At 38.6% G+C, this 23311-nt stretch overlaps 1 protein-coding gene across 2 annotated transcripts in view; it reads right to left on the reverse strand.

Annotated features, from left to right (window-relative positions):
* The window catches only part of LOC126483731 (EH domain-binding protein 1), a 220675-nt gene that overhangs the window by 153305 nt on the left and 44059 nt on the right, over positions 1-23311 (reverse strand). For both annotated transcript variants that reach the window (XM_050106839.1, XM_050106838.1), the window contains exons 5-6: positions 15804-15902; positions 8871-9066 (exon numbers count right to left, since the gene is read on the reverse strand). In XM_050106839.1, coding sequence (XP_049962796.1) covers positions 8871-9066; positions 15804-15902 — 295 coding nt within the window. The remainder of the gene's footprint in view (positions 1-8870; positions 9067-15803; positions 15903-23311) is intronic.

Consider the following 23311-nt stretch of genomic DNA (forward strand, 5'->3'; position numbering starts at 1 on the left):
TATCAATTTTGTAGAAAATGATGGTGTAAGGGTAAGGCGTATAATTATGCTAGTACGCTGCAGGTGCACTGCAAATGTCAAATTTTTAGTTGTTACTGTAAACTCAGAATTGGCTTCATGGCACCACTAAATGTGTGTTCTGTTGTTATAGGTATCCGAACATCGTGATGTTAACTGGGCAGGAGGGGATATCCACTGTAGTGGTGGAGTGATAGAGGTTGTAATATGGTGAAATTCAGATGAGATTTTATCGCTGATTCCATAAAGCTGGACCTACTGGTAAGGCAATTCAACAATTAGTGAAGTAATTCAAACACCCCGATCTCCGCCGATCAAATATGCACTGAACGTAGTCTTAAGTCGGTGTGGCGATTGTTGGTGTAAATGGTCATTCCACGCTCGATGGTACATAAAGTATTGTGATACACGCTGAAAAAAATGCCGTACCATCTGCATGTTCTCCGCCAATTACAGGATGAGGATTTGGCAGAGTGTATGAATATTTACCACGCCTAATTATTATTATTATTATGGACTTGCCAAACTTTAATAATGCTTACTGTGATAATAGGATCAGAATATGAACAGTGCTACTTCCAATACTTGCAGGCTGTGCACAGTTTTTGTACGGGATTGACAGATTTCAAGAAAAGTTACTTATGAATTTCATACAGTGACTGTGTTTGTTAGAAATGTTTGCAACACACGAATAATTACAACTATGTTTGGTTACTGCACTCAAACATTATTATTACATGACATCAACTGTGTGCAGTATGTGGCTAACACTTCATATGTGCAAAAATTATGATAGATAAGACATGATCTGGCCCTAAAATACTGGTTATCTAACATCGAAATGCAATTAAAGTGTTTGAACTGCAAGCTTTGTGTGGACCTCATTATTTAAAATAGCCTACTTCAGATGACCACTGTTCAGCCAGATTCAATGGCGGCACAACTACTGATGCAAAATTAGCACATGTAAACAGAGTTATGTTTCACAGACAAAATCTACAGCCCACTGTCCTTCACTGAGAACTCCATCAGTTGAGAAGTGTATCTGGATACGTAGCAACAGTTTCTTTTACCACAGCTTGTGCAGGATGAAAGTGTGCATAACGTCATAGATATGGGTACTTTTAAATGATGTGTTTCCTAGAAGACCGATGGGCACGCAGAACCCATGATATGGGTGGTGCATTCTCAATTCCTCATACCCAAGGACTACTACATTTGAGGATACATCACGAGACTTGTGTTTCACCAACACTGTATCATCTCATTGGCAGAGCACTGAGACTGTATTAGACAAGCTGCTGCAGCTATAGCACCACAAATGCCCTGGAAATGTCTTTCATGCGGCAGCCAGGAGATGGGAGCTGTGGTGGGATGCAAATGGTGCTCATGCTAAATGTAGCATGTGATAAACATATGTCACTACAAATTATTTCAATAAAATTTATACTTAGCTGTATAATAAATTCACAAAAGGTAAAAATCACTAACAGTTAGAAGAAGTTAAGCAGGACTTATGAGAAATGAATGCCATCTTCAGACAATGCAAAGCATTTGGATTTATAGTAGCAAATCACACATTTGCAGAGATCAAATGTTCTCTAACTGGGCATAAAAAAAAGGAAGATTATTATTATCTTTCCTTTCTCAGACCTTAGGTCTGGTTCGGAATGAAAGTGACGCGGACCTTGATCAAGCGTCACTTCCTTTTAACTGTACGGTATATGTTACATTGCGTTTAGGAACTTTCGGGTAATTGAACATGTATCAATAATTACGGATTTCTGAAGTTGTATATATAAGTTTGGATGTAGCTGTATTGCATTGATGTACTGGTGGATATTGCGTGGTATGACTCCTGTAGTTGAAAGTATAATTGGTATAATGTCAACTTTATCCTGATGCCACATGTCCTTGACTTCCTCAGCCAGTTGGATGTATTTTTCAATTTTTTCTCCTGTTTTCTTCTGTATATTTGCTGTATTGGGTATGGATATTTCAATTAGTTGTGTTAATTTCTTCTTTTTATTGGTGAGTATGATGTCAGGTTTGTTATGTGTCGTTGTTTTATCTGTTATAATGGTTCTGTTCCAGTATAATTTGTATTCATCATTCTCCAGTACATTTTGTGGTGTATACTTGTATGTAGGAACGTGTTGTTTTAAAAGTTTATGTTGTAAGGCAAGCTGTTGATGTATTATTTTTGCGATGTTGTCATGTCTTCTGGGGTATTCTGTATTTGCTAGTATTGTACATCCGCTTGTGATGTGATCTACTGTTTCTATTTGTTGTTTGCAAAGTCTGCATTTATCTGTTGTGGTATTGAGATCTTTAATAATATGCTTGCTGTAATATCTGGTGTTTATTGTTTGATCCTGTATTGCAATCATGAATCCTTCTGTCTCACTGTATATATTGCCTCTTCTTAGCCATGTGTTGGATGCGTCTTGATCGATGTGTGGCTGTGTTAGATGATACGGGTGCTTGCCATGTAGTGTTTTCTTTTTCCAATTTACTTTCTTTGTATCTGTTGATGTTATTTGATCTAAAGGGTTGTAGAGGTGGTTATGAAATTGTAGTGGTGTAGCCGATGTATTTATGTGGGTGATTGCTTTGTGTATTTTGCTAGTTTCTGCTCGTTCTAGAAAGAATTTTCTTAAATTGTCTACCTGTCCATAATGTAGGTTTTTTATGTCGATAAATCCCCTTCCTCCTTCCTTTCTGCTTAATGTGAATCTTTCTGTTGCTGAATGTATGTGATGTATTCTATATTTGTGGCATTGTGATCATGTAAGTGTATTGAGTGCTTCTAGGTCTGTGTTACTCCATTTCACTACTCCAAATGAGTAGGTCAATATTGGTATAGCATAGGTATTTATAGCTTTTGTCTTGTTTCTTGCTGTCAATTCTGTTTTCAGTATTTTTGTTAGTCTTTGTCTATATTTTTCTTTTAGCTCTTCCTTAATATTTCTATCATCTGTTCCTATTTTTTGTCTGTATCCTAGATATTTATAGGCATCTGTTTTTTCCATCGCTTCTATGCAGTCGCTGTGGTTATCCAATATGTAATCTTCTTGTTTAGTGTGTTTTCCCTTGACTATGCTATTTTTCTTACATTTGTCTGTTCCAAAAGCCATATTTATATCATTGCTAAATACTTCTGTTATCTTTAGTAATTGGTTGAGTTGTTGATTTGTTGCTGCCAGTAGTTTTAGATCATCCATGTATAGCAAATGTGTGATTTTGTGTGGGTATGTTCCAGTAATATTGTAACCATAATTTGTATTATTTAGCATGTTGGATAGTGGGTTCAGAGCAAGGCAGAACCAGAAAGGACTTAATGAATCTCCTTGGTATATTCCACACTTAATCCGTATTGGCTGTGATGTGATATTATTTGAATTTGTTTGGATATTAAGTGTGGTTTTCCAGTTTTTCATTACTATGTTTAGGAACTGTATCAATTTAGGATCTACTTTATATATTTCCAATATTTGTAGTAACCATGAGTGGGGTACACTATCAAAAGCTTTTTGGTAATCGATGTATGCATAGTGTAGCGACCTTTGTTTAGTTTTAGCTTGATATGTCACCTCTGCATCTATTATCAGTTGCTCTTCACATCCTCGTGCTCCTTTGCAACAGCCTTTTTGTTCTTCATTTATAATTTTGTTCTGTATTGTATGTGTCACTAGTTTCTGTTTAATGACTGAAGTTAATATTTTGTATATTGTTGGTAGGCATGTTAAGGGGCGATATTTAGCTGGGTTCGCTGTGTCTGCTTGATCTTTAGGTTTCAGGTAAGTTATTCCATGTGTAAGTGTATCAGGGAATGTGTATGGGTCTGCAATGTAACTGTTAAATAATTTAGTTAGATGTGAATGTGTTGAGGTGAACTTCTTTAACCAGAAATTTGCTATTTTATCATTTCCAGGGGCTTTCCAATTGTGAGTAGAATTAATTGCTTGGGTGACTTCATGTTGCAAAATTGTCACTTCAGGCATTTGTGGTATCATCTTGTATGTGTCTGTTTCTGCTTGTATCCACCGTGCATGCCTGTTATGTTGTACCGGGTTTGACCATATGTTGCTCCAGAAGTGTTCCATGTCTGTTATGTTTGGTGGATTGTTTATTTCAATGTGTGTGTTATCTATTGTCTGGTAAAATTTCTTTTGGTTTGTGTTGAATGTTTGGTTTTGTTTCCTTCTATTTTCACTTTTTTTGTATCTTCTGAGTCGTTTGGCGAATGCTTGTAATTTCTGCTTCTTTTTGTCTAATTGCTCTGTCGCTTCTTGTTGTGAGATTTTACCTAACCTTTTTCGTTTTTTTCCCGAGATTTCATTTCTTATAAATTGTGTTAGCTGTCCGATGTCTTTTCTCAGTTTTTCTATTTTGATCTGTAGCCTGTGTTGCCATGCTGGTTTTGTGGGTTTCCTCTGTGTGTTGGTTGGTTCTGATCTCTGCCTAGTGTGTATATTTAGTGTAGTGAGTGCTCCTATATATACTATATATTATTATTATTATTATTATTATTATTATTATTATTATTATTATTATTGTAATTGGATGAATATCCAGTTAAGCTTGACACTCGATCATCTTAAACTGATTTATGAATATTTTTCATTTATAGACATTGCTGACTGTATCCAAGAAGGCAATAGTAGCCAACAAAGATGCCAGTAATTCACTGCACTCATTGCTGAATATTGGTGCTGTATTTTACAAGAAAATTCAGGTAATTTACAGGAAGATGATGGAAGCAAGACTGTTAAAAGCATTTTATGGTGACTTGGGCAGAAAAGGAAGTGTACAGGCAAGGACAGGAAGAAAAACTCCAATAATATGCCAAGAGTGCCTGTACATGCCTACACTGAGTACAGGAGAAACTGCAGTAATAAAATTACTCAATATAATACAAGATAGACCTAACTTTTTTTTTATCATGAAAACAGACCAGAGACCTGCTCAAAAAAGTGTCCTGAATTTTCTGCTGATGGTATTTGACATATTCAAAGATAGGATGTCATTCGATCAGAGGAAGATTTTTTATGAACTTACAAGTGGTCATGGTAGTACATATGTGTGTGTGTAGTCTACCTCAAAGGATTTATTCAAAAGGTAGTAAGTTTTCATTCTTTTTTTGTGTGCCTGTCAACAACTCTACACTGCTACTATGGGGGGGAGTTGTCTCCTTTTCATATAAGGCATTAGTGACTCTTAAAACATTTAGTTCTGAGCAAGAGTACATGAGAAGCCTTCAGTGACTGCCATAGCAGAGTTTTAATAAAGGACCTCTCCCAAAACATGAAAAAATTCTGGTTGCCTGTAAAGTCTCTAAGCTGCACCAAAGTTAGGAAACCTATTCTGCCAGCCATAGCTCAAAACTGGATTTCTTGTTTATCATGAGGACCCACTTTAACAATTAGGCTATCTGAGCACACTTCCATCTCTAGTTAAAACTTTCACTGTCAATGGTGTTTTCATCATCATTTCCATGCATTTCTAGCAGAGGTTCGTAAACAGGGTAAGTGGGAGCAGTACCAATGGGGAAATGGAGGCAGTGATGAACAATGACTTACACTGCCACAAGCAACGTATATTAAATGAATTTAACAAGTGGCCAGTGGTGGCCACAGCAGACAGTTTTGTTGCACCAATGGCAGTCAGTGTATTAATGGACTGAAATGAATGAATGGACTGATTGTGATGAAAGCAGGAGATTGGAGTTGAAGTCCTGGCCTGACACAAAGAACAGTTTGCACTGGTATCACTTCATGAGACTGCCTCTTCACAGATTTTACCCCATCATTTCATTCACTCAATGCATTTAATTTTTGTACATGAATCTTGTGGCAGGGTAAGCCTCCATCTAGTCCCTGCCCCAATGGTCCTATGACTATATATTCCTTGGGAGAACCTATGATACAAGATGTGGCAATTTAATAACCACACTAGTGCTACAAAACATTTTATTTGTCACCAATTACATCACAAAATTTATCACCTTCAATATATTCTTCTTACTGATTCCTACAACAATCCATAAGAATTTTGCATTACTCACAAAGCAGTGCTAAAGGGCTGTTTCTGTCAGCTTGTTGAAAACCTTCAGCACTTTTGCTTTCACCACTTCCATAATGTCAAATCATCTTGTCCCCTTAAGCACCAATTGGACTTAAAAGGAGCCACCACCACAGGGGACCTGGCCGGCGAATATAGTGAGTGGTCCAACATGGTGATGCTGCATTCCATACGGAACGCCTTTACAGACAAGGTGGACTGGGTTGATGCATTATCTTGATGGAGCACACAGGACTCATTGTTCTAAAAATCTGATCATCATTTCACGTCATTTGCATTAGCAATAAACATTCGCTCTGTACACTTCCTTTAACATGGCACGAGTTTGCCCCAGTTTCACAAGAAACTTCAGGTTAACTTTTTGCTCCATCTGAACACAGGATGTCCACCCAGATGCGAGCACAAGGACTTTAATGGATGTCTGTTAGCACAGGACTGAGTGATGTCTAACTAGGCCCACAGAACACTGAGTGGAGAAGCATCAACTGACACAAACATGTTAAGACCTGGCACAGTGCGCTCACCGTTTACTGGTAGCAGCACCAATCCAGTTATTTAATTGTCATGCCACGTAGTCTCCAGAAATCACATGTGAAACACTAGTGACAATGAGAGTTTGACTCAGATTTGGTAGTATGTTCAAATAGCCTGATCGTTAAAAGACTGCTCATAATAATCAGGAAACCTATGTTAAAGTGCAAGTATGGCATAAATTGTAAATTTTCAGTTGTCGCTATAAGTTTGTTAATATCCAGGTTTAGCATGTCTGAATAGTTTGCACTGATGTCATTTCACATTACTACACCTTCACTGATTTCATCCTCATTGTTCCACTATTTTCATTAACAAGAATTTAATTACTTCCACAAAACTTACAAGTCCAGACACTCGTGAATGACACAAACTGAAATCAAGGGTAGCAAAGCTACTGCAGTAATGCTGAACTCCGCTTTCAAATGATCTGTCTACAGAGGAGTATCCAGGAGTACTGGCCCAATTCTATCATCAAACCACAGCAGATATGATTGACATAGATATTAGTGCAGCAGCTTTGAGAAGCAAATAGAATTGTTGAAACTGAGAACTGCCACAGGACCCAATGGAACCTTTATCATATTCTATATAGCATTTATGGATGAGTTAACACCTCTTAACTATAATATACTGTATATACCTCTCAGAAAGCAAAAGTGTCCAGCACTTTAAAGAAAGCACTGGTTACAACCCTCTACAAGAGTAGCAGAAGAATTGATCCACAAAACTACTGTCCAGTATTACTTGCATCCTTGTGTTGTACAAACTTAGAACATATTCCAAGCTCAAATACAATGAGATGGCTGAAACATAATTAACTACTCTTGCCAAGCATGGATTCGGAAAACATCAGTCACATGAAACCCAACTCTGATTATTCTCACAGGGCATCCCGAATGCCATGGATCAAGACAACCTGTAGATCCAGTATTTCTTGACTTCCAAGAAGTTTTTGACTCTTTATCACATCAGCACTTATTAACAAAAGTACAATCAAATAGGGGTATCAAATGAAATTTGTGACACTATTGAGGATTTTTTGGTATGGAAGATGCAGATGGTGATCTGGGATGGCGAGTCACTGACATATGTTGAAATAGCTTCAGAAGTGCCACAGAGAAGTGTGTTGGGATCCTTGCCATTCCTGCAGTAATGTATTAATGACATGGCACACAACAGTTTGGTTTGTTAAGTGTACAAGCGCATTCCATAGCACAATCCTTTGAAAACAGTGGAGTACAACTTGAGTTCAACCAGCCAGTCAGAGTGTGTCACTAGAGACAGCAAATACCAGTTTGTGTTTTGATTGATGCATGCAACTGTAGGAGAATATCTACTTCAGAAGTAAGAATTAAGGTTGGAAAATCTGAGATTACTATTGCTGGTGGAAAAAAAAAAAGCAAGAGATGCCGCTCCAAATCTGAAGTAAGAAGTATTTGAAACTTACTTCTTAACTGTTAATATAAAAATGACAAGTAGGATTTCCAAAACATATCTCCACCCATGGGGTCTATTCCACCATCTGATTCCTTACATGTTTCACTTTTCTGCACATTATAATGGATCTGAGATGATGAGTCTTGCAGTTTTCATACAAAATGCAGCAAAACTGCAGAAGCTGTCATTTGCCCCGTATAAAGTGAGTGATGTTATCTGGACTTAAAATTAAAACATAAGATTGCCATTTATATGTGATTACATCAAGATACAGCATATCTGGAAGTCCTTCAAAATTATTCAATATGCAGAAGACTAACTGAAATTTGTTCTCCTACTTTATACATATAGCAGACTTTACTTTCCAGCTTTACTGTTTTATTCTTATTTGGAAGACTTTTTTAATAAAAATATTTTTACTTTAATAAACATACTGAACATAGCATCATACTGAATATGAGAAAACAGATGCTATTTTTTATATAAGCTGGTCCAGCATTCTTAGAAATCAGTTTTTGTCAGTAACTGTATACCACTTTTCCACTAGTGTCAGCTTTAGAGAATACAATCAACAAATGTCTACTTTCATGCTCTTCAATGCAGCCGAGCAACACATCCCATGCAAAACTATTATAACTTCAATGTTTACAATTTAGTGCTACAAGATACTAATTTTAAAATTGTTTACTACATTCAAGAACAAAAAGTTTGTCAAAAGCTTTGCAACAAACAAATGAACAGAGTACTGTGTCTTCTACTTTTGTGCAATTGAATTAAAAACAAACAAACAAACTCACTGAATTTCCAGGGTCTCTTGTGGGGCACCATGAGTACTGCTTTCAATCATGCTTTTGCTTCTTGCATCATCACTCTTTTTATCGAGTTCAGCGACAACATCTGGAACCCCTGTAACTACTGAGTCCCCCATGAAGCTCATATTTTCAGTTGCTATAGGTGTTGTTTCATCTTTAATATAGGAGGACAAACTTGCAACTGAAAAATTGACAGATCCCTAAAATCAGTACAAACTAACAGAGAATAAATGAAATATACACAATATTTACACAAGTGTAAAATGCATTTAGTTGTTGCAGTACCTGCACACAATGTAACTAAAATCTCCTTTAATGTGAAGAGAGATTCTATGTGTTACTAAAACAAATAGACACGCAAACTGCCATAAAAGAGAAGAATGACTGTTAAAGAGTAGCCATGTCATGGAATCAGAACAACTAAGTTATCAAAATAGTGCACTTACAATCTCATGGGAATTACAACCTCCTACGGTACTCTATTGGTTGTATGGAGATTAATGGGCCACACTATGGTGTCACGAGTGCCTTGTTCACAAAATAAGCCCCAAGAGGGTATTGTTGCCAGATTGTGGTAAAGGCTGTCTGGTTGTGTTGCTACGGTGTGTTGAACTGAGGTATTGGGGACAATAACGATCCTTCAGTTTGAAGTAATTGCATAAGATATAAAATGAATGTAGGGTCAGGTCCACTTGTAGACTGGGGAGTAGATGGGGACCCTGATGAGCTCACTCTGTGGTGAGAGGGCACACACTGCATATAAGCCCCAGCCAACGTACTGCAGATATGAAACAGTGACATAATAAATAACACCCCATTAGACCATGGATGGGAAGAGAATTCAAGCAAAAGTGGGAAAAGAATAAAGAAAATAGTGAAGATCGTGAAGACACAGATGATGACAAAACAAGATAAAAAAAAAAGATAAAAGAAAGCCAGCAGGCAGAAGCCAATATGAATGCGCTAGCAGAGAAACACTTGTCACTGAGGCCTAAGAGAAGACCTTGTATATGTGTTACCAAAGGATACTGTGAATTACAGTGGTCTATAGCCCGTAGACTGCTCATGAGTCACTGTATATGTGACTTGGTGCGGACGTAGTGAAGGGCACACACAATTTCCATCCATTCTGTCATATAAATACTTGATCCACTAGGCAGGAAGTCTTGTTCACTGGTCCTAGTGCAAATGAAGGAGTATCAAACATATCTGGTCTTCAACTCTTGAGCCATCGGAGGAAGAACAATTGAAGGGCTCTGCACAAGAGAGTGCTATGCCACATATTCCTCTTATCCAAGTTGGTAGTTTCCTTATTGTCTCTAGGAGCAGCACAACCCACTATCTCTGTTAGTTTCTTGAATCAGGCTACAGTTAGCAACTCAGGTATTCAAGCTTCTTATTGTCTCAAAGAGATCACAGTGGATATTTCAACACAAGTAAAAAAAAAAAAAAAAAAAAAAAAAAAAAAAAAAAAAAAAAAAAAACCAACAACACACACACACACACACACACACACACACACACACAAAAAAAAAATGGCATTGCCTGATTGTAGCAGTGGAAAGACGTCAGTATGGAAACAGCTTTATCTTTCAGGAAGCTGTTCTCTCAGATTTTGAAAATAAATATATTCCTCACACATCTGACCAAGAATCTTCTGGGAAAGAGACATCTGGGGTATGTATTACATTTTCTTTGATATTGTGGCATAGTACTGCATTGTTGAAAAATTTGTCCAGTTAATGTTGCATTGTATGCTATAACCAAAATAATTTATCTGACCTTTACACAATGGGTAGGTAATGTATTTAGTATATTAGGAGGTGCATATTTGTATATTAAGCTATTACAGCACGCTAGATTCAACATAGACCTTGTAACTCTTGAATAAGTAGCATAGTATTCTGCAGTGCGCATAGCACTATACTGCCAAAATTTTATCCAATGTATTTATAGTTTCTCAAAGTCAAGGTTTAATTGCTATGCAACAATAATAACCACATGCAGGTTGTTGACAGTCCGATTATTTCTAAAAAGGCCACAATAAAACAAAGTGGTGATGTCCATTTTCAGGACGAGGATGAAACTACCAATAGACCAACCATCATGACACCTATGAAGATTAAGAAAGCTTATTGGAGAAACAGAAATCCAAATAGCACCCAAAAAATGAAGAGGCAAGTAAGATGAAACAAAGGTTCTGCCTATGTCAGTGATAGAACAAAAGAGAGTTACTGGGCAAAGGCGCTGGAGCCTAACTGTAAATGCAAAAATCAGTGCTGGGTATTAATAGAAGGTAAAGCTTCCACAAATTTTAATTCTTTCTGGAATATGTTCAGTTTCAACATACACACACACACACAATGCGTAATTGTTTTCTTGCATTATGGCAAACGCAGTTACAAGGAAGAGCGTAAAAAAGGGCAAACATACCAATTAATCTAGAAGAAGCTTTAGCTATTCGTATTCAGTAAACATTTCCGGAAAACATGTAGATATTTGTCATGATTAGTTTTTGTCTTTGCATCAGTTACACAATAACAGGGGATATCTTTGAAACATTCGGAAAATAGTAGTACAGGTTCTGTGAAAACTGATGGTAGAGGAAAGCATTCAAAACAGGCCAATGTTCGCCTTATTCTGAAATACCAATCACATTCAAGAAGCCGAAACCCAACTGAAGTTTATCTGGATTATGACTTAACCATACAGTCTCTTTACACAAAATATTATGTACCTTGGTGTAATGAAAGTGGTCATGATACTGTCAGTGTCAACAAATACAGATGTATATTTTGAACACAGTTCAACATTGGATTTAAGATCCCCAATCAGATACAGGCAATAAGGGTGATAAGTTAACCATAGCAAAAGAAAATGCCAGCACAACAAACGACCACTAACTTTGAAAACTCGAAGCCGAACACAAAGCACATTTACTCAAGAGCAGAGTGAATGAAGATGCTCCTACAACAGTGAGCTGAAGAAGCAAAGGAAAATGCTAACATACATGTGATAACCACAGATCTTCACAAGTGCTTCCTACGCCTATGGAGCGGTGTTCTACAAATGCTAATTGTGGATTTTTAACTTTGGTGTCCATGACTGTGCCAAAGAGGAGATGTATATGTTCCTGTGGAATGAGATAGTGGCAAAGAGAGGTAGTGCTGAAATTGTTAGCTCTATTATGAAGTGCTAAGAAATCGGCAATGCTAAAAACACAAAGAATCTTTTTGTGTTCTCAGACAACTGCATTGGGCAGAATAAGAATTGGAACATTATGGCTTTCTGGAACCATATAGTAACCAGTGGTCAATTTGATTCTGTGGAGCACTGCTTTCTTATCCCAGGCCACATTTTTCTGCCTACAGACAGGGATTTTTCTAGAATCGAGAAGTTCAAAACAGCTCACTACGGAAATGTGTATACCACTAATGAATGGAAAGATATTATTTCAAAAAGCTGCAAGAAGAAACCATTCAAAGTATCCAATATGGCAAAAGGAGATATTTTTAATGCAACTGACTGTTTTTCGAACAACATTCAGAAGAGGACAACTACTGATGACACAATGCCTCTTAAGTTCACCAACATTCACAGTTTCGAATTCCTGGGTGAAACAACATGAACAACAATGCATGTGAAATTTTCTGTGCACAGTGATGCAGTTCCAGTCACAATGGCAAAGTGAGGAGGGCCAGCAGAAGTTCAGCTCATTCAGATGAACATGGAACCAATTCCATTCGGCTCAAAGCAGTTCACAGAATCTACTCCAGTTCATCCTGCACTATTCACTTTATAATAGTGTTAAGTGCGAAGAGATGGGAGGCGTAGCAAGTGGTGGTGATTATGACTGCCCTCTTAATGTATAAACTGAACAATCTGAGCTTTTTGTCAACAAAGAATATTTTGATTTGCTCGACATTTGTTTCATATATCATATTAAAACACACTTTTATAATACACTGCCAAATAATTAGTATGTAATAGGTATTAATTAATAAACATCATTCTTTACTGACATTGTGCCAAGTTCTGAGCAAGAAAGTGATAAGCCACCATTATTCGTGCAAGCCTTCATTTAACTGCAATTTACGTAATGTTTTTGAGATATACAATGCCGTTATACAAACTGAAAATATGCCAAACATTAACCAATACAAGTAAAGGCACTTAAAGTAAAATACGAAAATCTGACTTACAGAATTTTTTGAAACTTTTCAAATGCACTTTTCTCACTTTTCTCTCACTTGATACACTTAAAAATGATAAGAGCACCTTTCTACAGATGGCACTTACAGTGTTGGAGAGCCCTTCTGCAAGATTTAATGGCTACAGTGATCTCTTACATCCATCATACAACTGGCCTCCAATGGGGGAATCTTGAGGAAAATTTTATCACTAGGTCTGCTGAGTGCACGATCATCATGGTCATGTGTGTCTGAGGGACTCTCCAGCAGTCCCACAGGAAGGCGTGTCACACATTAGGGAAGTGCTAAAGTGTGCCAGTCAACATTCTTAAGCATCCAATGCAGAGAGTATCCAGCTGAGTATTAGTATGGGAGGCATGAAATGACCGAAATGACTGGGGGGGTGGGGGGGGGGTGGTGATTACCACTACAGAAATCATCATGAACCTTCCATTGAATAGAAGGGCTACAGACCATAATGTCTAAGGCTGAAATAATTGGCGGGAGGGGGCAGTATTTAGCATAAAACGTCAAAGTGTAAAAACTCTTGTTCTAACAATTACCACAGTTAGCGGTTTTAAAAGTTACACCATTAAGGATGAAGAGCATTAAAATCAGCGTGGGGGTAACTGAGATTAAACCTAATTATCTTGTGGAATGTCCTCTCTCCCTTGAGGGCGCCCACACACACAGGGTCTCTTTCACATTCAATTTCTTCTTTTAACAGGTTCAATAATAATCTAGAATAGGTAAACATGTCATAGCAAATTGGGGTCCTTGAAGAGCTATCCAAATCACTAAGTGAAGGGAGAGCAAGTGTTTTAGTTCACAGCAAAGCTGTGACAACAGCCATTAAAATTCCTTTGCGTTATGTTTCTGTGTGTATGATAATGAGTGCAGAAAGAATAGAATTGTTGATCATTATTTTGTTTGGGTTATTAGCACCACCTGTTTATTATCTACTGGGGGTAGGGGGTCTGGGGTCCCGAGTGCAGTTGTAAAGGTATTGGTGGGAGGAGGGGGGAGGCATTCTTTTACATGAACGGATGAATTGAGGTGGCTGCTAGGGTGCAGTGATGAGGCAGGAGAAGGAATATGCATCCTTGTGGTTGATGATGGAAGACTTACTTTTTGGGATTAGCTTTCATCATACGGACATGGAAAAGGCAACTTTACTTGTTCCTGGCTACCTTACATATAAAACAATCAAACATCTTGAAATCTTGGATCTTATGTTCTTCCAACATGGCAGCCTGGTGATTAGGTGACATGATCTATGGATTCATTTGTAGATGACATATAGCACAATTTCAAACATATGAAGCATCTCATAACGGCTGGTACAGAAGATTTTATATTACACAGGTAGACTAACCTTTTCTTTATACAGTAGTAAGCCTCCTTCAAAACCCAAGATAAATGCTTTGGTGACTGCTCTGTTATCTTTAGAATGTCACTTAACCCAACGGATGAAACAGTCACCATGTTGTTCCAAATTAGCATGAAATTTTTCCATTCATTTTAAGTATAAGGTCTTTGTGGAAAATTATACCTGTCAACATATTTAGGTTCCTTTGAGCAATAATTGTGACAAGGGCATTACCACGTTTGTCATAGATTAACAATGCCCGTGGTAGAGCAGAGAAGATCGTTTGGATCAGTACAGATTCTATATGTATTGTTTATTGAGTTGACACCTCCACAAAAAATAACTGCTTCATATTTAGAAAAGATTCACTCCCAGTCCTGGTGCAGACCACAAATTGAGATATTTATCTCTCTCCTTGTTAGATAGGTTGGTTTCCCTCTCAATTTGTACATAAAATTAGGGAAATGTACTGGAGTTTTATCCTTCTGGCTTAAAAACACTATTGCTCTGATGAGGCTGCTGGGGCCATATGGAAACTAGTGTGGTTCAACTTAATCCTGTTTAGTACAACTGATTCGCTCTTGCCAGTGAACTACTCACTCTGACCAGAGACTCTCCCTATGCGCACACCCTGCCTAACCAATGATCACCTGGCACGAAGGTCTTTTCCCAGAGTTCTCATGTCCCAAAGAAGATAAACATATACTCCTTGGCATTCGTGGAGAGAAACAGCATGTTCCCTGTACAGGTACCTGACTAACTGCCACCCCCCTCCCACTTTCTATACTGTTCTCATGATCCAGTAGAACCAAAGCACTCTAACAATGCCAGCTGCTCTATTCAACTCCAGTCCAGGTACTTTTCCTCCTTTCATGGTCTTCATCGCATCCTCTACTTCTGTCCACATTAGAGCCATCTCTACATGCCCTACATTCTCAAGCTTCTGATTTTCCCTCTTCCACATTTCCATTGGGATTTATTAACTCATCAAAATATTCCTGTATTTCCTGTTGATTAACAACTTCCTTTCCTTCTTTATTTTTCACTCAGACATTTTCCATCACACCTGTTTTCTTAGTCTCAACCATTCCACAGACAACCTTCTTATTCTCCTCACTGTCTACTTCCATCATATTTGTTTATCCTTCCATCCATTTCATCTTCTCCCAAACTACCACTCTCTTACCCACTTTCTTCCTGCAGTATTCATTTCTTGCTTCCACTGTTCGCTTTTGAAACCATTAAATTACAAAAAATATAATGTTCCAGAAATATTTTCTGTGGTTTTTTACCTTTAATTACTAAATAAATCTGTTGTTTCTAAAACTGAATGTAACATCTATGTCATTATATACTTACCACTGATGGGTGTGCTAGCAAATTCTGACTCACTCAAACTATTAGTCAACAAGTCAATCTGATTTGCAAGATCTGCCACTTCCTGAAGTTTTGAACTATCTGGAAAATGAAACAGCAGCAAGTCAGTCACATGTCACCACAGGAACATTATAGCAATGGCTGAATCCCTGACTAGACCCACATGCAAGTAAAGAGCATAATGTGTTGTGTGTGCTGAATAGGTGGAAAGGAAGGGATATCAAGTAGCCAAATGCAAAAATTTGACAGACCATAATTCCAGAGTTCTACGAATTTTCCCGGTATCCACTACACTGTTTTTATTTTGGTCTCCACATACGCTTTAAAGAAAAATTACAATATTTATTTCTTTTCAAAATTACATAACCAGAAAATGATTAAAATCTCAGAAATGTCAGTTCAAATTTTGTTTTAAGCCACAGCAACGAACAAACTTATTTTGAACAACACACAACATTCATCAATTTTATACTGCTGTCCATCTACGAATACTTATAGGCATAAAAAGTCAGTGTCATTTGGTAAGCTGTGCTTCAAAGAAACTACTCCAAAGAAACTACTCCACTTTTACAGTACGGAGAAGTTGATTCTGAATGTTCAATGTCAGGTCACTTTGGGTGGAACCCACAAGGCAGTGCTGCATTAACAGGCACAAGCTGGTAACTGCCAGTTTTGCGAGATGTGGGTTACAGTGACAGACATGCCAGCACATTATGAAGCCAGGATAACCAAGTGCAGCAGTAAACTGTACTTTGCAGCAGAAAGTGTGTCGCACATGGGGGCAATGTCGTCACACCAGAATAAGTCTCTTGTTATGGGTGATGTAAATAGGTGCCGGGTTTCAGTGAAACAAATGTGTGTAAGAGGCATATAAATAAGTCTGCACTTTGAGGTAGGTGCTCATTTCTCATCACTGGAAACCAGCAGCAGCACCACCGCAACATCAGAGGTACACTAGACTGTGAGACAACTGGGCACCACCAGTAGCAGCCATGGGTTCAAGACCGAGCTGCACCTGCTGCCAGCTCTATGCCCTTCACAGGACCTTACAGCCCCAGTGACCTGCCATCTCTGCCTGCCACCTACAATGCCAATTCCTTCATAGGATTTTGTGCCACAGTGGCAGCTGTTGCCCAACTTCTACCACAGGGCAGCAATACATACCCCACCCACAGTAGTCCCCACATACCATAATCGAGCACAAATTTTAGTACTGCGTGGGCAAAATATAACTTTTCGTGCGCACGTCATTTTAGTAATAAGAACTTGTGTCCTGAAGGTAGATGCAATGTGAAACTAGGCACCAAGTTTTATCTGTGATGCACCCATGAACTGACTGATGTTCTGTATGAAATGGATAATTTTAATCAAGCTACTATATTACAAAAACTGACAATCTTACTGTGAAGGAAAAAATGTTGGCTAACAATATGTGTTTTAAATATTAAAGAGGTTTTGTTTCATCCAGTTCAGGTTAAGGGTAATGAACAACCAACTTAAAGTGAACACATGCTGGAATATTCACTCACGCATCATAATACTGAAAATCAAAAGGCAGAGCTTATGGAGGGAAGGGATCACTGTGAGGGACATGATCATCAGCTCCTGATGTCATTTGCACAGCATTTGAATCTGATCTATTGCATAAATCTTTTTGGCCAATTGGTTCAGAGTTGTACAAAACTGTAATATAATGCACATCACTAGGATGGAGTGGCATAGTAGGGCAGAGATGAGAGCGGCAACCAACAGGAAGCAAACAAAAAGACGTAGTGGGCAAGTCATATTTAAGCTGGTCTTTAAAGCGTGAGAAGCTCATTTTTAAGGGTGCAAGTTTTGGTGACATTTGTGTGATTGATTTTTAGGTGTCTAGTGGCCATTTAGTACGACTGTGGAGACTGATTATTTCGCGAGTCCACTGCAACATAGAATTTTTCAGAAAGCATGATCTAAGAGGAACTGGAAAGTTTCATATGGAAATAAGTTAATACATATAAACAGTCTGAACTGTTTTAATTATGCATAGCGGGAAATAATTTACGTCTGCTTTGAGAATTCGGTTGTCTGCCAAAGTGGACTGAAGTAACTAATGCCACCACTAAAATTGCGTTTAGGGAATGAACATTATAATTTCAAAAGTGTTTGTTGTTGCTTTGTTCATTTGTTACAAGCTATGAGCTACACTGATCAGCCTGAACATTTTGACCACCTACCTAATAGTTGGTATGTCCTTTGGCACAGATAACAGCAGAAACATGTTATGGTGTGGAAGCAATGAGCCCCCATAGGTCACTGGAGGGAGTTGGCACCACATACACACATACAAGTCACCCATTTCCCGTACATCCTGGGCAGGGGGATGAGCTCTGACACTATTTCCAACCACATCCCAGACGTGTTCGGGTTCAGATCTGTCAAGTTGGGGGGCCAGCACATCAATTGGAACTCGCCACTGCATCCCTCGAACCTCTCCATCATACTCATGGCCTTGTGAAATGGTCCATTATCTCACTGAAAAATGGCACTGCCATCAGGAAACGTGATCGTCATGGGGAGGTGTACGTCGTCTGCAACCAGTGTATAATACTCCTTGGTCATCATGGTGCCTTGCACAAGCTCCACTGGACCCATGGATGCCCACGTGAGTGCTTCACAGAGCAGAATGGAGCTGCCATAGCTGTCCCATAGTTCACCTGGAAGGCGATGAATTCACACCTTTCCGTTGGCAGGATGAAGTAGGTATTGGGCTCCATCATACCACACAAAACGCTGCCACTGCACCTATGTCTGCTGCCAATGGTCAAGTGCCCATTTCAGTAATGCAATGTGTTAATAATGGCACATGCATGGGTCGTTGGCTGCAGAAGGCCATCATTAGGAGCGTTTGGTGCACTGCGTGTTCAGACACACTTTTATTCTGCCCAGCATTAAAGTCTTATGTTAGTTCTGCAATGGTTCACTACCTGTCCTGTTTTACCAGTCCACACAGTCGACAATGTCCAACACCTGTAATGACGTGGCCGCCCGATCCACAATGTCTGGATGTAGTTTTGGCTCAGTTTTGCCATGTGCTGAAGACATTCACCACTGTACTGCTTGAACACCCAACAAGTCGTGCAGTTTCCTATCTGCTTGTGCTGAGCCTTTAGGCCATTGCAAATTGCTCTCAGTCAAACTCAGATAGATCGTGTGCTTTGAACAGGGACAGCACACAGATACTAAATGCACCATGTGCGTGTTCACTAGCAGTCATTCCTAACCAGGTGATGTTGCTATCGCCTGGACAGGATTATATTAATAGTAGGTTGGGGGTCGAACGTTCTGGCCGATCAGTGTAGATTGACAAGCCCACAAAGAACTTCTAAGGCTAGTATACATAGTGACATTAGGTTGCACAATCTTTTCCAGAAACGAGTTCTGTGCATGTAGTTTCTTACATAGCTGTAGACACAGCGACACCAGCGTACACACCAGTTTCGTTGTTTTGTGAGTGCTGGACTCGGGTCTGGAAGTTTTGGCAGCTGCATAAGTTGTAGCGAAATTAATACTTGTCAGCATGAAATCGCTGCATAAAAAAGGAAACAAGAGATTTTTTGGGTTTGTAACTGGTTAAACAAATGATATCAAGCTCAGTTGGTCAGCACCCTTGCTGAAAGAAATTGTTGTGGAAGACCTGAGAAGTTATTTCTGTCTATAAACATTACAAGATCATGAAACTTCCTGGCAGATTAAAACTGTGTGCCGGACCGAGACTAGAACTTGGGACCTTTGCCTTTCGCGGGCAAGTGCTCTACCAACTGAGTTACCCAAGCACAACTCACGTCCCGTCCTCACAGCTTTAATTCCGCCTCGTCTCCTCAGTTGCCTGCGAAAAGCTAAGGTCCCGAGTTTGAGTCTCGGTTCGGCACACAGTTTTAACCTGCCAGGAAGTTTCATATCAGCGCACACTCTGCTGTAGAGTGAAAATTTCATTCTAATCACCAGATCAGTTTACATTTCTTCTAAACGAAGTTAATAATGCAATAATGAAGAAAGATAGTGTAACGCATGAAGCATTGTAGCCACAACTGAAACTACAAATTAAACTGTCTACATGAATACTCTGCAAATCACAATTAAGTGCCTGGCAGAGGGTGTGTTTCTTGGCAACTGGTGAATCATATTCATCTCTACAATACCTATAATGTGTTCCAAAAATCAATACTGCCAAATTCAGCACTGTTCTCTTAGCAGTTGCAGACAGTAATTACTTTTCAAATAATTTTGGGTGAATCAGGAAGCGTACCCGACAGTGAAATTTTTACAAGCAGTACTCTAAAACCGGCAACAGAGCCAGAACTCTCAGCCTGCCAGAAGAAACAGTTTTTAGCTGGTGATGATGCATTTCTGTTAACACCACATTTAATGGAATCTTTATCAAAGCATGGTCCACTGAGTATCAAAGAAAGAATATTCAATTACAAATTGTCAAGAGTTCACCCTGTAGTGGAAAATGCACTTGGGAATTTAGTTTCCAAATTTCCTGTACACACATCACCTTAAGAAAGAATCGGTATATTCAAAAGATGGAATTTTAACCTTGTAGACATGAGCTGTTCCACAGCCAGATGTTTTGTTTATCTGTATTTTTCTGAATTCATTGTATATTACTCCTAATTGTATGACTTTTGCTCTTCAGCTCAGATATTGTCAACCCATCTATAGGCAGACTGTTTAGGACAATCTCAATTGCAGCATCATGTCACTGCTTGTTTTTGTATTCCACATCGTAGATCTACAAAAAGCAAACAATCTCCTCCATTCCCAACTTCATATTTCACTTTACCACTTTACCAACATGACATCTACCCACAGAACGAGTGCAGCTAGTGTTGCCGAACTTGTACCAAGCCGAAACTATTTAGTTTCACCAATGAGTTACACAAACCTGCGCCACGCATATAGAGTGCCTGGTAAGGCCGGTAGTGCAGTCTAGAGTCATAGTGTAAACTACGCTTTACACATGTAATCTTTATAAATAGGAAATATTTTGCTAGGTTGTGTGATCATAGACTACAATTGACAGACCATAAACAGATAATTTGATTGATCATTTATGTTTCCCACCTGCCGGTAGCTAGCAGGGATCCAGGTTGAAGGTGAGAAAAATCACGTATCTAGCATCTGCCAATGACATGATCCGATTTCCCAGATCTAAGGAAGCACTGATACAGTGAGAGACAATGTAGAAGCTGCAGTGAGCAAGCCCTGTTTTCTGGTGAATGAAGTGAAGATTGAATAACTGGTGACATAATTTTTTCAAATTCATGGCAGGATTTGACAGCAAGTGGTGATAAATGTTTTGAAGAGAAACAGTCTTGACTGCAAAACAGGATTTATTACTTTATATTTTGCTAGTAACATCTCACATTGTTTAAAGGATCTTCAGATTGGCCTACAAAGAAAATACAAACTTTTCTTGCACAGTGATGATGCAGCCCTTTTCTCTGCCCAGCTTATCTGATGATAACCAGAACTCGTGCTTATCCAAGATACCCACTCCAGCTACTTGTAGTCACAACCAAATCTTAAGAAGGGTTCACGATCTTAAATATCTGGAGGTTATCTTTAAAGAGGATGCAATGCATGAAGCAGACAACAAAATGAGGATCTAAGCCAAAAACCATTCATACGTAAGTCTGTCAGCTTTCTAAATTTCTTAGTCTGTTGCGGAATTTCAAACTCCAGCAGTTTAACAAAAATCTAATCCACCCATAAGGCTGTAAGCTCCGGTCCAAAATGATATCACTGGAGAACAGAGGTTACAACATTGTGGGCCAGATGAGTGCTACAACTGTCAAAATATTGTAAACCTGATGTGAACCAAACATCTTGTTGCAGATCGGCATAGGGGCTATCTGATGGCAGAAAACAGGAAACACAATCCTGTGGAAGAGGAGCCTTGGTGTCACATGTGGTCCTCTGGGTCCGAAAGTGTAAATAAACTAAGAAGTAGTACTAAAACTGATAGTACATTTTCAGATTTTATCAATCAGTTACATCAATAACAGTAGAATAAAATACTATCCTCAGAAATAATTATACTTATTTGTGAAGATACAAAATACTTTAGAGTAAATGGAAATCACCATCTACACTGCTCTTTGAAAATATTTCAATTTTCACTACTGGTTTGTTTCATCATCAAACATCACCAGGTGGCAATTACCTAATTACTAAATGAAGTTCAATGAAATGATTTGATAGTGAATATTTACATGTTTTCTGAACAGCAGGTAAGGTAGTGATTTCCAGATACTTCTTTATCCTACGTTTGGAGATGGAGAAGCCAATTTAGAAACAATTTTCAATTTTATCTGATTTCCAAATAGTAATTACTTGCAGAACAGAAGGAATGGTATAAGATACAAATCTCTCTTCCTCAACTAAGTTCAAGAACCCCTGTATCTATACTACACAAAATTAGTTAGGTATTCCAATTCAGTAGATTCAAAGCATGAAAAATTGTGCAGCAGTGAACAACAGCACTCACTTTTAAATAATAATAAAACCTATTATAAAGGGTGTTCCACCTAAACTTTTCACTGCCAGTATCTCTGGAACAACAATAGAGATTGACAAACAGCTTTCAAGGCATGACTACAGCTGGAACTCACAATAGTAAATACTATGAGACCTTCTAAACAGTGTGCAAATATTGGTTTCAACACAAACTGACACCCCACATTATTCTACACACAATCATTAACATGAGGAACCACAATAATAATGGTGTTGGTTGCATCGGGATATGTTAATTACATCATGAGAATTTGGAATGTGAAGTCGATGCGTGAAATGAACAAAATGCGCCACTATTGCACTTCCTGCGATGCAAGCGTGACCCGCACATTGCTTGTAATCACAATGTGATTGATGTCCATATTCTTACTTTCACTGTTATCCTAAGGACAGAAAATAATATTAGGGAGTCCTGCCACACACATTGATATGTACATAATGGTGTCCCTTGTTCATACTGTCTTTGTCTACGTACAGACTACAGAACCAGCTGGTGTACACCTCACCATTACGCCATCCAAGTCAAATATTTCCCTCTGCAGTTGTGTACAGGAATGGGCCGCAATCAGCACTGTGTGTGGGAACAACTCATTGCGAAGCAGGCTGGTCTGTGTGGAAGTGCACAGAGGTACACAGCATCAGTGACTGTACATTGTAATTGGGGTCACTTTGGTAATCGTGATATTACGAGGGCAGTTCAATAAGTAATGCAACACATTTTTTTTCTCGGCCAATTTTGGTTGAAAAAAACCGGAAATTTCTTGTGGAATATTTTCAAACATTCCCGCTTCGTCTCGTATAGTTTCATTGACTTCCGACAGGTGGCAGCGCTGTACGGAGCTGTTAAAATGGCGTCTGTAACGGATGTGCGTTGCAAACAACGGGCAGTGATCGAGTTTCTTTTGGCGGAAAACCAGGGCATCTCAAAT

The sequence above is a fragment of the Schistocerca serialis genome, chromosome 6, assembly GCF_023864345.2.
Source record: "Schistocerca serialis cubense isolate TAMUIC-IGC-003099 chromosome 6, iqSchSeri2.2, whole genome shotgun sequence".
In the NCBI taxonomy this organism is placed as follows: domain Eukaryota; kingdom Metazoa; phylum Arthropoda; class Insecta; order Orthoptera; family Acrididae; genus Schistocerca; species Schistocerca serialis.